Source organism: Fusarium odoratissimum (assembly GCF_000260195.1).
Source record: "Fusarium odoratissimum NRRL 54006 unplaced genomic scaffold supercont1.18, whole genome shotgun sequence".
NCBI lineage: Eukaryota > Fungi > Ascomycota > Sordariomycetes > Hypocreales > Nectriaceae > Fusarium > Fusarium odoratissimum.
The window spans coordinates 309,725-322,299 of NW_022158777.1; the positions used below are offsets into that span (position 1 = coordinate 309,725).

General features: G+C 47.2%; 5 protein-coding genes across 5 annotated transcripts; 4 read left to right on the forward strand and 1 right to left on the reverse strand.

Moving 5' to 3' along the window:
* The first annotated feature begins 41 nt into the window (after positions 1–41).
* Positions 42–1,737, forward strand: FOIG_10417 (uncharacterized protein). Its single transcript, XM_031210756.1, has one exon. It carries the CDS (start codon positions 318–320, stop codon positions 1,473–1,475), a length of 1,158 nt encoding a protein of 385 aa, XP_031059467.1. The 5' UTR covers positions 42–317; the 3' UTR covers positions 1,476–1,737.
* A 99-nt stretch (positions 1,738–1,836) lies between these two features.
* Positions 1,837–4,788, forward strand: FOIG_10418 (uncharacterized protein). The gene is made up of 3 exons (XM_031210757.1): positions 1,837–2,363; positions 2,410–2,616; positions 2,665–4,788. The coding sequence occupies exons 1-3, from the start codon at positions 1,942–1,944 to the stop codon at positions 4,574–4,576; spliced, it is 2,541 nt and encodes an 846-aa protein (XP_031059468.1). The 5' UTR covers positions 1,837–1,941; the 3' UTR covers positions 4,577–4,788.
* A 160-nt stretch (positions 4,789–4,948) lies between these two features.
* FOIG_10419 (uncharacterized protein) lies at positions 4,949–6,890 on the forward strand. Its single transcript, XM_031210758.1, has 4 exons — positions 4,949–5,080; positions 5,132–5,484; positions 5,540–6,265; positions 6,321–6,890. Exons 2-4 carry the CDS (start codon positions 5,409–5,411, stop codon positions 6,782–6,784), a joined length of 1,266 nt encoding a protein of 421 aa, XP_031059469.1. The 5' UTR covers positions 4,949–5,080; positions 5,132–5,408; the 3' UTR covers positions 6,785–6,890.
* A 201-nt stretch (positions 6,891–7,091) lies between these two features.
* On the reverse strand, positions 7,092–9,125 carry FOIG_10420 (uncharacterized protein; the record flags this gene model as incomplete). Its single annotated transcript, XM_031210759.1, has 1 exon — positions 7,092–9,125. The coding sequence occupies one exon, from the start codon at positions 9,123–9,125 to the stop codon at positions 7,092–7,094; it is 2,034 nt and encodes a 677-aa protein (XP_031059470.1).
* Positions 9,126–11,373: 2,248 nt separating this feature from the next.
* Positions 11,374–11,845, forward strand: FOIG_10421 (uncharacterized protein; the record flags this gene model as incomplete). Its single annotated transcript, XM_031210760.1, has 2 exons — positions 11,374–11,540; positions 11,596–11,845. The coding sequence occupies 2 exons, from the start codon at positions 11,374–11,376 to the stop codon at positions 11,843–11,845; spliced, it is 417 nt and encodes a 138-aa protein (XP_031059471.1).
* Between the last annotated feature and the right edge of the window lie 730 nt (positions 11,846–12,575).

Here is a 12,575-nt window from a genome sequence, read left to right on the forward strand (position 1 = left end):
CCACAAAGAGGGTCTTTCTAGCTCTAGCTCTTTATCTCTATCGTGATCATCTGCGTCATAATTCTCGTCCCTGATTTCAAGGCGATGACTCTTGTTATGATACGCGTCTCACGTTGGGCCGCAAGTTATCCACTTCACCAGCTGTCCATCTCCAATTGGCCACACCAGCCTCGCTAAACCTCGCGAAACCAATCACATTCGCCACATCGATAAGCCGTATCCATCTTCAGTTACCGCCTTTTTCTACGGCCTCCTCCAAACACATCCTACGTGCTTCTCTCTCTGACCCAACGACACACTCTTTTGAAACTAACATCATGGGCCTCGACGAATTCTTCACCAAAGCAGTCCGCGACAGAAAATTCCAAGCAGCAGCCCTCGAAGTGGCAAGCACCTGCGCCTCTGCAGCGCCCGTCATTAAGATCGTACAGGCTGCGAATAAGATCTCCAAAGTCGGAGACGTTATCCAACATGCCAACGATTTCCTTTCTAGCGCGTCGCAGACCATCAAGGGCGCCCAGAGCATCCTGCCGCAGATGCATATCATGGGCCAGTCGTTAGTTGATAGTACGAGATTGTTCCATCAGTTTAGTATTGTCGCTACGACGTTGGGCATGGGCGCGAATGTCATTCAGACGTATCAGGGCGTTCAGGCTTTGAACCTCATTGCGACCAAGCTGGGCGAGATTTCAACTAGTCTTGAGGCTCAGGCGGCGCTCACGGCTCAACGAGACTTTCCACAATATGTGTTCGATATGATTCGGGAACGATTAAGTCAATCGAGTGTCGATACGGAACGCGATCATTGGTTCTTTCTCTACCATCCCGATACCGATTGGTATCCCAAGTTCTTTCATCTCGTCGAAGAGAAGCCACTAAGTCCTCGATTCTGCGGATACACCAACCAGCTCGACACCGTTTTCATGTTCATGCTCGCAGCTCGAGAACGCATCACGAAGCGAGAGATGTCAAAAGCACGACGAAAACAGTTCTGCCGACCTGTCCAGCTTCATCTCATCGTACCAGCCTACCAAACAATTCTCATTCCCGAACCAATCCGAATCCCCGAGGAGATTGGCGATTTTGTCATCGAAGGACGGATCAACAGCAACAGACCCTTCGTATGGCTCAACCTCCCCGACGAGCAACAACACTATACCTTTGATGTCGGAATGTGGAGTCCTCCACCACCGGGAATATGGGAGAAGACTCTAGCCTGGATGGGCCTGTCCGAAAAGCCCAAGATTTCCGATACACCGCGACTTCTCGGTGTCGGAGAGAAGATTGAGTTGATTGAGGATGAAAAGAGAGAGATGACTATCCAGACTATCGAGGAAGATGGTTCTATGGAAGTTGTTAAGAGAGCTGCTACTGAATCGACTCTTGATTTGGCGGCGGTGAATAAGCATCGGTCTATGCCATTGCATGAAGGGCGACGACGTCGACGCTCTCGAAGAACAGAGTCTATTGCATAAATTTGAGGAGATACGAATATTTACTTTGCATTTCAAGGGCGTTTTGGGCATGGCGCTACACGGATGACACAGATACAATATCAAAGCGGAAACAACATACATGGGATTATGACCACTAGATTGTCAAATGATAGAGCTCAGCACAGTTTGCATAGCGAGCCAGTTACGAATAGAGAATTTTGAATCACTGTAGATATCGGATTCGTATCTTCCCTTCTGCTTATGCTCTAGTGAGCCTTAATCAGTTTACACTAAAATCGCAGCATCTGCATCCCAGCGCACAATGCAGTCTGACGTCAAATTTCCAACATTGTTGGTCTGTAAACGCCACGTCAGGTTCAGCTGACACCACAGCCTCATTGGGCAGACAGGGTTGAAAACAAAACCCCCTCACCTGCTCTTTAATAAAGCGCGATGGCAAGTCCCATCAAAATCGAGAAGAATTGGCAAAAAAACATCGCTCACAATGGCCGAGGCCGTAGGGCTTGCCGCGAGCATCATCGCCATCGTCGAACTCTCCGCCAAAGTCGGGAAACTCTGCGTCCAGTACTCGACGGCTGCTGGAAATGCCAGGGCTGACATTACCCGACTTCAGAATCGGCTGAAGGACCTGAACGTATGCCTCGAAGCGGCCCAGCGACTCCTCGATGATCCGAAGAATACGAAGCTTGCGACATCGCGGTCGCTAGTTGATTCGTTGAATGCATGCGAAACAGAACTAGCAGAAGTCCAGGATAGACTCCACCCTGGGAGCGCGCGGAAGGCCATGCGTCGATTTGGTCTACGTGCGCTTAAGTGGCCGTTCAACGGCAAGGAAATCAGTACGGTCGTATCAAATCTTGAGCACTACAAGCAGACAATCACGCTGTGTCTGCAAGTCGATCAAACGTGAGTCGGTAACTCCAAAGACCAATAGCTCCACTAACCTCAATAGAACAATTCTCCTCGACATGTCGCAAAGGGTCGAGGGTTTGTCGCTTCAACAGCAGGGAGAAACCGGGATTGCTCGTGCGCCCTGCTTCAATGTCCCCTTCGATCGAGATAACGACTTTGTGGCACGTCCAGATATGACGGCTTGGCTCAGAGACAAGTACAGCAGCTCTACTGGCCGCATGGCCCTTGTAGGCATGGGAGGGTTTGGGTATGTATCTCCGTTGCTGTCACGATACTGTCCGCTGACACAACGCAGTAAATCACAAGTTGCTATTAATTTTGCCTATTCTATCAACGACGAGGCTTCTGATTTCAATATATTCTGGGTTCATGCAAGTTCAAAACCGAGATTCGAAGAAGCCTACCGCGCTATAGCAGAGAGGATGAAACTACCCAAGCGAGACGAGCCAAGCATGGACATCCTTGCTCTTGTTCGCGACTGGCTACAGAACGATGAATCTGGTCCTTGGCTGATGATTCTGGACAATGCCGATGACATTAATCTCTTCTATCCCAAAGGCATAGACGAGCGGTCGTTGGCATCGTTCCTACCCAAGCGCCACAATGGCACCATCCTGGTCACGTCTCGCAGCCTCGATGTTGCGGAAAGGCTGACCGGCAGTCACAAGAACATCTTCCAAGTGTCTACCATGGACGAGGCCCAAGGTCTTCATCTTATCACAAACAAACTCACAGGTGAATTCGAGCATGGCGCTGCTGTTGAGCTCCTTCAAGCTTTGGATTACATCCCCCTCGCTATCACCCAAGCCGCAGCCTACATCAACCGACGCTCACCCCGTGAATCTGTTGAAAGCTACTTGGAAGCATTCCAAGAAAGCGATCAGAAGAAAAACAGCCTGCTTGAAGTGGATCTTGGTGATCTTCGCAGAGACGAGACTGTTTCCAACTCTGTGATTACCACTTGGCAAGTTACATTCGAGAAGATCCGTCACGAAAGGCCGTCGGCAGCCAATCTTTTATCATTCATGAGCCTTTTTGATCACAAGGGAATTCCAGAGTTTGCACTTCATTACTACAACGGCGAGCCTGCGGATTCGAAAGACAAGGTTGATGGTTTTGAAGATGATCTAGACGTGCTTCGCAGCTATTCCCTTGTCTCCGTAACGGCAGTTCGCGACGTCTTTGAGTTACACGCCACCGTGCAGACATGCACCAGAGCCTGGATCTCGTCTTCGGACACTTTGCCAAAGTTGAAGCGACTGTTCTTGATCTCGATGTGTCGCAATTTCGATGCTAATGACTTTAAATACAGGTCTACATGCCAGATACTACTACCTCACCTAGACCCTGTGATTAGGGAAAAACCAGAAGAGAAAGACTTGGAGTTATGGGGAAACTTGCTCAACCACTTAGCAAGATATTTCATCTGGTTTGGTCAGTATAAAACAGCAGAAAAGATATGCAATAAGGTTATAGACATATGCCTGCCGAGCCTTGGGGGGGAACATTATACCATACGGATCTCCCTATGGGGACTAGCTTCGGCCTACAGACGACAAGGAAGGTTTAAAGAAGCGGAAAATGCTCTATTACAGATCGTGGACATTGAAAAGAGAAACCTAGGAGAGGAGCACCCAGAGACGCTTGTGTCGATGAATAATCTGGCAATCACGTATCTCCGTCAGCGTCGATATGATGAGGCCGAAGAACTTCTCGTTAGGTTAATAACAGTCAGAAAGAGCACTCTGGGAGACAGATCTCCAGAGATCCTAAGCTTGACAAATAATCTGGTATCCCTATATTCAAGGCAAGGCCTTTACGAGAAGGCAGAAAAGATGGCCATAGAGTTGCTAGAAGCATCAAGGATAGAGATGGGTCTTGACGACCCAGATACCCTGGTGAGGATGAACAACCTAGCTTGGATATACTGGAAACGAGGGCGACTTGGTGAGGCCCATGAGCTCCAAAAACAAGTCTTAGCTGAGAAGACGAAGGTGTTGGGGAAAGATCACCCTGGAACAATAGGCGCATTGGCCCTTGGGGCTAGTATCATGAAGGACATGGGACATCGCACAGAAGCTCTGTCGCTACAACAAGCTTGCGTGGATGGTTACAGAGAATCACTTGGCCCTGAACATCCAAAGACAGTGGCTGCAGTGCAGGTTCTTGCGTGGTGGGAGGCGGAGACTGGCCTATCAGAACAGTAATTTGTATGAGAATCAATGGAGATCCAAGCGCAAAGAGCGCGAACTAGCTTAATACCTTAGAGTCTGATTGATGCTGGCAATCAGTGAGCTCTTGGCAGATATATTTTCTATACTCATTCTTCTTATAATCTGGGCTGAGAGATCTCTTGGCGGCCTAAAACAGCGTGTTTATCCTAAGTCTGTACATGTCGCGAATACTCAGTTACTGTACCTCTAGATGTCATGGTCATTAAGTCAGCAGTGCTCAAATCCTTCAGTCTTGGTCAAGGATCATACAGGAAGCTTAAGCACAGCCTCACAGGGCTGAGTAAAATCCCCGCTTCCTCCCACGAACGTCAAGGAGGCCTCTCAAAATAGATCAGCATGTCAATCGCCAGCAAGTATTGGATGCAAATACCGTGGCAGTTTCAGCTGAGAAGTTCTCTGCAGAAGGATGATATCATCGTCTTTGAAAGCACCAATGTCTAGGGCAATCGCGTACAGATGTCCAATGATCAGTCCCCTGTAAGGCTGGCTAGCTCGCCACTGCTCCAACGCTTAGAATCATTAGCGTAGGATCGTCGACCGACAAGCAATCTGATCCTGCTAAGCAAAGGGACCAGCTCCAAGCCTTGGTAATGGTTAGTTAAATCCTCCGATGACGGATTGGAGCCTTGAAATATAAAGTCTCACGTTTCAGAGCCATTCCTTCGAGATAAGTCCTCGCTTACGTTGATTGATCCTCGAGCGCAGACATTGATTTTGCAGGGATCTTTATCTTAAAAACTTCCGTCGCGACGTCTCATCCATTTTCCCTGTTTATTCTCATTTAAACGACAGGAACATTGACAGTATGTCGTTCTTGAATAAGTTCAAGAAGGAATTTGAAGGACTCAATCTGAGTGAACGCCTTGGGCAGCAACAAGGAGGTGAAGCGCTCCGATATTTAACTTTCAATCGGATTCACTGACCAGTGTATCATAGCGCCCTCGCCAGCGCCTCAAAGTACTGAACAGAGCTATCAGTCCTACAACAATCAATACCAGAACCAGCAGCAAGGACATGGACAACCTCCCTACCCTGGACAGAACCAACAGAATTCCGGGTATCAGTCATACCACGGACAGTCGCAGCAGTCATACCCAGACCAACATTACGCCCAGCATCAAACTCACAGCCCACAGCCACCAGCTTACAATACTTACCAGCCTGCTCAGCAGCCTCAGCATCAACAATGGCCGTCATCACCGGCACCTCCAGGACAGCCTGGGCAATCGTTCCCGTCAGCACACGCCCCTTACGGCGCTCCTGCAGCCCCAAACTATCAGTCGATCCAATCGCCTCCAACGATAGTGGCACCTGGTACTGCTGGTCATGGCCATCCATGCCCTACGCCTCCTAGATGGGTGCCATATTGGTCTGAACAGTCACAGCAATGGTATTACGTCGAAACTTCTGGCAGAAGCTCTTGGCAAGCTCCATCTGACCTCCCGCCACTTCAAGGCATGCCGGCCTTTCCAGGAAGTCTAAACTCGAATAACAGAAGCCATGGTGGACAGCTGATCCATCCGGGTCAGCCACAGTACACCAATCCGCAAGACTCCCGACCAAGTCTTCCAGAGAAAGAGAAGAAGTCATCGAACTTCCTGGCCGCAGCTGGAGGTTTTGCTGCAGGTGGTGCAGCCGGATATTTTGTCAAAGAACGAATTGGTAAGATGGACATAAAATACGATACCTTTCTGAAAGAATACTAACGTGTTCCCAGATAAACGCAAAGCCAAGAAGCATGGCCGCACGGCAGAAGATTTCTCCGACTTTGCCCACTTTCCAGCATGGGAAGTCGACCTCGAATGCAACATCTGCGATCAGGTCATAAGCGGTCCCTACGCACACTGTAAGAAGTGCGACGGTGGTGACTACGATATCTGCCGTGATTGTCTTGCCCAAGGAGAGGTCTGTAAAGGCAAGGGCAAGCATAACTTGGTCAAGGTGTATCCCAAGTACTACTGCGACGTGTGCAACCTCTTGATCAAGGGAGGGTTCTACTATTGTGGTATTTGCAATAATGGAGATTGGGATACGTGTCAGAAGTGCTTTGATGCAGGAAATACGTGTCGTGGAATGGAGAGAGGAGAGACGCATAATCTGACGCATCTTTATATGCCGGAGCCGAAGTTTAAGAAGGGAACTGGGAAGTACGATTCAAGTAGCAGTTCGGACTCGGATTAGAGATGCCATTATAGATGCTAACATGGAGATGCAAACTAGAAAAAGCAGCACAGGCCGTCAGCCTCTAGCCTAATGTTTGATGTTTTAAAAATGAACACATCTACGCTGCTGTAATTGTCGAGTCGAAGCTAAGCTGAGTGCTCTGGGCCTCAGCCCTTATCGTAATGATCAAGGTTTATGGCAGTCTGGTAATAGTTAATTCCAGAAACAAATATTATTATTTATTAGTTTTCTGATTTTCAGATGCAAAACAGCATAGCTTGTTTAAGTCGATACCGAGGTAGTGAAGAAAAAGTGTTTAGCAAGGCTAGGCGTCAGGCCTGCTTCGCAACTGTAGCTCAGTCGCGGGCCAGCGATGGCACGTCATTTTCATACTCCCGACAAGAACTGGATCCCAGAAATGCTGTGCCGTTCGTACCGCTTGCTGATTAAGGTCCGCCATCTCGCGATATGCCCAGACTTGCTTGTCTCCTTTGCTCTGTGTGGACGTGATTTTCTGGAGATATTCTGCATCTGTCTCGCAGCGATCAAGCAATTTTAAAATAAATTCATACCGTCCTGGAGCCCCCATGTCTTGCAGCATTCGGAAAACACTTGGCCCGCTACAGACAAAATGGTTGACAAGTTGGCCGATGTGCTTTTTCGAAGAAAGAAAAAGGCTGGGGTCCTCGCCCTTTGCAGAAAGGTCATAGTGCCTTGTCATTATAGCAATACTTATCCAATAATGATAGAAGTGGTGTAGGTAGAGTGTGATGCTGTAGAAACGCTTGATGATTTCACCCGGTACGCCATCATCTTCAAGGAAGCTCTGCCGTAGCGTGGTGTCATCATGAGATGAAATCGCATTTTCAGAGAAGAAAGCTATGCAATAAGCATCGTAGAGGCAGATAGCATCCATGAACCTTTTTCTCTCAGTCTGAGAGAGCACGAGATTTTCAGCGGTATGAGACGGTCCCAGCTTCTTGACCCCAGTTTTATTTGTCCATGCTTGATGCGCATAGCTTGTCATCACAATTTCAGCTTTATCAAGGGTGTCAGAGATAAACATAAGGAGTCGAAGACTGTACAAGGGATGGAGCAGAGCCCCCTTTGGAGGGAACCTTAAAATTGACTTGATGGTTCTTTTGGCACTGGCCTTGAGAACCTCAGGACTGCCCTCAGCACCCTTTGATTCCATATTACGGAGCCGTGCTGCCATAAGACAGCTGTGAGGCATATCACCGCCGAAGCGAAACCTCATGCCCTTGATGACTTGACTGACGATGGCACGACGGTTCCGACAAAATGGTTGAAGGAAGACTGGAGATGAGTTGATCAGGGTAATGAGGTCTTTTGGCTCAGTACAGAAAGACATGATCCTGGCGCGAACCCACTCTGGCAATCTGGCAATATTGAAACTGCTCATACCAAAGCCGTAAGGATCAATCTCCATAGATGTGTACATTGTCTGGCTTTTCGAAGATTTCTTGATGCCAACCTCAGGCAGAATGGGGTCACAGTCTACATAGCTGCTAGAAGTGTCTTCCCAGGTAATTTCAATCTCAGGATAATCTTCCTCTGTATAATAGCCTGGAAATCTTTCGAGGGGCCCATGGGATGACATGTCAGTGGTGTAGTGGGACATGATCCAAGACAGAGCCCGTTCCTGTGGGTCGGGAAGAAAAGAGTTATCCATTGCCAAGCGCTGTTGTTCAAAGCCGACAGGAGCGTCTCTCGGCTCGATCTCAGGAGGCATGCTAGCGAACCGTATGTCCATATGAGAGAGGAAGGTACTCTTGTCTGCGAAGACAGAGGTGAGGGTGGGCTTAAAAAAGGGATGGTCCTGATAGTACTCTGGTGAAAGGAAGCAGGGAGGAGACTCTGAGCAAGTTTGAGAGGATATTGGGCGAGGGCTTTGCAAAGTACAGTCTGCAAAGGAGTTTCGTAGCCTACTTGGCAGATAATCCTCGCCGGCGTCTGTAATAGGGCTCCGAGGCGGAGAGTCAAGATTGGAATGAGTGATTGAGAAGACATCCTCGCTAACAGGGGTTGAAGAACGGGATGTTGCAGGAGAGAGTGGAAGATGGTTGCGAAGGTTATTGATCGTCTTGGACATCGGTACATCCATCCCATGAGCGGCGTCATCTGGATTATTGTAGAGGTCACAGTGTTGGACAGGCGGAGTAATAGGGCTGGGCCCGGCCACTCCATTGCCATCTGGAAGAACGAAAGGCCTGTGTTCAGGCCTAAAAGGATAAGCCTGAGGCCTCCCGATCTGATCTTGTTCCATTCTCGGTCGCTTCTCTGAATCATTCCTAATGTCCTCAAGAGAGTTGTCATGGTCGCCAGCAGGTCGCTTCATCAGCTTGTAGGTGGTCGGGAGTGGTGGTATTCTTGGCTGGAGTTTTGTAAATGGAAATGATCCTTCGTCACTTAGATCAATTCCAATATCTTATGAGAGTCTAGCCCATACTCGTCGAGGGCTGTTGATAGTGTAATCAAGATAACCTCAGGTAGAAGGTAAATAAATACTTCTGTAGGAAGAGAGAAGGAGGAAGATCATTCCAAAGAAAGAAAGAAAGGGGATATGCTGAACTTATAGAAAAGTCCGGAAGCCTAATAGCAATACTACCTTTCGCTCAAGATTTGTGTTCACATTGTGACTGATTTTGTGTTTTTGCGGATTTTCTATATTTACGTTTACTTTGAAATGTCTGAGTATGCCGCCACACACAAGTCTCTCTGGAGTCATTACCAATCGAGCCCTGCAGCTGAAGCAATTAAAGTTGCATGGAGTATACATGTTGGTGACCGACAAAATGACTCTCACAATGCTAATCGGACGACTTTCAGTGAGATATCGAGACTGAGGATTGGAAGGATTGGAGATGGTTCGTGTTACTGCCTGCGAGTAAACATGCGTCAGGTCTTAAATGGTGATATCATGCGACAAGACCACATTTTGACTCACAGCAAGATCGGTAATACCGCGATGGGCGAGGCCACCTATAAACAAAGAACATGAATTTTGGTACTGTGTGATTTGGATATCTGCAAGACAGGAGGTATAGTAGAATAGAAGTCTTTTCCGCGCCCCAGAATATCTCAATTAGAGGCAGCTCAATGGCGTTCTAATATTAGATCACTTAAATCTGCTTAATTCCTGATCAGGGCTGTCCCAAGCTTTAATGAAGAGCATCATCACACAATTTGCTTACAAGAACTTAGACTTTTGGAACGCATGATCCTCTAAGACCTCAAAGATCAAGTCTATCAAGGTTAACAGTGTAGGTACCCAACGGCTCTTATTTCAAGAGGTTCTGAAGTTTAGTAATTGAGTCAAAATTCCAGAGTGATACGCGTACAGTCAGTCTCCTTTGGGCCGACTAGCCAATCAACCTTTGTGCGGTAACGTTAAGGTCTCTGCCACGGGTCTTTAACTGCAACATACTTTCGTAATAAGCTTAAAGTCACGACCCTGCCTGTTAACGTCGACATCCCGACAAAAGTCCGACGACAATAATAGGATTGCAGCCTATTCAAATAATCCATGGTGCAGGCAGAGGGATGCAAACCCCATATACACGACATGAGCGTGTATGATGTCCTGCTTCCAGCTCTAAATGTTTTATGTGACAGACTGGGACTTTTGGCCAAATTCGCCCCCATTCTGTCCGTTTCCCTTGATAAAGACCTAATAATGTCCTGAAGGTTCGGGTCTCTAAAGTTCGCAAGGTGAGTCAGCAGATCATTCGACGGATCGCCACAAAAAGTTAAAGTATGAGCAACTTTATTAGTTACAAGGTCTACGATTGCAAGATATATTTTTTACAGCCCTGAGGAGCCAACCAGAAGCTATACCGAAATCTCCACAGTTTAGTTCGGTTTCGAAAGTCTCTTCTTGCTTGGAACGATCTAGCTGCTTCTTGAATCGGTTGGACAAAAGATACAGCAAAAGAGGGATGGCTGAAGACAGGACAAAGGCGCAGATGTAAAAAGGGATATAGAATGGTGCTGATATTGCTGTACCCTCGTGGCAGTACCAGGTCTAAGGATTGAACCGGACATATGTGAGTTAGATCAGTGGTCACTGTATATATTTGCAGGGAACAAGAATATCCCCATTCCTGCTATATAAGAACCCGTTGTCCCTTTAATCTAAGTATTGTTAGATGAAGAAAGGACTCATGAGGAGCCACATGAACAGAAACTGTGTTCCTTCTGCGATGCTCACAACCAATACCTACTCACAGCAGACCTCGTGTCATGTGACTTACCAACCTACTGAGAAAACTCCTCCTTTATTCACCTTACTGGTAATTATAGTGCAAAGCTTTATGTATAATCAGATAGTATAGCTCTGAACAGTCATGCCCAAATTATACTTCAAAGATTCCCTTTCAGCATTTGAAGTATCAGAACTCACACGCAAAACCCAAAGTCTGACATGCCAGGCTTCTTCGTTTTGTCTGACTTTAGTGCGCGAGTATTCTTCGCAGAGCAAGACTATAAAAACAAGCAGAGACCCAAATTGCAGAAGGATCGGACTTCATTTGTTTATTGTCTTTCTTTATTTCATCTCATCACTGACAAAACTTCCCAACACCAACATGTCTGGACTCAACCTTTCTCTTCTCACTCCTGAGAGCAACGAAAGGGCAACTTTCCCTCAATTCGCTCAACTCCCTGGCGAGATTCGGGACATGATCTGGGAAGAAGCTCTCATCAAGGACAGAGTGCTCAACATACATGTTTGGAACCTCGGTGAGGATTGCGAGTAAGTGTTTGTCTATGTCCATGTCAAATGTGCTATGATGCTAACGAATAAGCAGCAATGCAGCACAGACTATGAGGTTGCTCCACGGCAGGCGTTTCGACAAGGAACTTTTCAACGTACTTAACTCCCCAACTATTCCCAGACTGACGGACGGACAAGAGACCAAAGTCAATCGGGAGTCGAAGAAGGAATATGGCGTTATGGTTGACGACAAAGCAGCCATAAGTAAGTTCTTCTACGTCAACGCGGAGTCGCGCCGGGCTGGAAAAGATACTTCCGAGTGCACATTCCGTGTACTTATGTGAAACCGGGGCGGTACGATAGAAACAACCCGATGTTGAAAGAGATGAGGCTCAACCTTGAGCTGTGTATACGCAGACTTACTGCATTCGAGGAGCAGACTGGCAAAGTGGACTGTCGGAAACGGCATCTGTGGAAGATATCCGAGAATCCTGTTCCTCGGTCCTTCTCTTGCTATAGCCTTCTAGGCACTTGATCTTCACAGAATAACTACTTCGTTAGAGTGGCCTTTTGTATTCGCATAGCAAATAAGAATACCATAGACGGCAAGGGGACGAAGAAGTCATTTTTCACTTGTAATTGTAGAATTTAATGGACATCTTCCGTACGGCCTTGTTTCTCTCAGCTCACGATCTTGCTTCAATAGGCACGGGTTATCTTAGGTAGAAGGAAGAATTTTGCAATATCAGGGAAGCTTTTCATATTGGGAAATATTTATTCTTTATTTCTTGATAAGGTAAAGGTCATAGATACTTTGGTGCCAAATGGTTAGAGACGTGGTAACCTTTGATATTGCGCGCCACCTGATATACTTTGCAGGGATTTCAAGACCTTTTTATCAATCTAACCTTGAATGGGCCTACCTGTAATATCGCATCCTGAGGCAATCAAAAGTTCCGGGGCGTTTCTAAACCTTGATTACAAAGGTCGGTGTTTAGTGATTCATGTGGAGCTGTTGATGAGACCATGAATAAAACGCGGGTTTTCCGATGCTGTTTCTCGGAAAATCCGAGG

Bases quoted from the DNA above. Each gene is read 5' to 3' on its own strand.
- FOIG_10417 (XM_031210756.1), top strand. From the start codon at position 318: ATGGGCCTCGACGAATTCTTCACCAAAGCAGTCCGCGACAGAAAATTC.
- FOIG_10418 (XM_031210757.1), top strand. From the start codon at position 1,942: ATGGCCGAGGCCGTAGGGCTTGCCGCGAGCATCATCGCCATCGTCGAA. The intron at 2,364-2,409 runs GTGAGTCGGTAA...TAACCTCAATAG, and splicing joins TGTCTGCAAGTCGATCAAAC to AACAATTCTCCTCGACATGT. The intron at 2,617-2,664 runs GTATGTATCTCC...GACACAACGCAG, and splicing joins GTAGGCATGGGAGGGTTTGG to TAAATCACAAGTTGCTATTA.
- FOIG_10419 (XM_031210758.1), top strand. From the start codon at position 5,409: ATGTCGTTCTTGAATAAGTTCAAGAAGGAATTTGAAGGACTCAATCTG. The intron at 5,485-5,539 runs GTGAAGCGCTCC...AGTGTATCATAG, and splicing joins CCTTGGGCAGCAACAAGGAG to CGCCCTCGCCAGCGCCTCAA. The intron at 6,266-6,320 runs GTAAGATGGACA...ACGTGTTCCCAG, and splicing joins TTTTGTCAAAGAACGAATTG to ATAAACGCAAAGCCAAGAAG.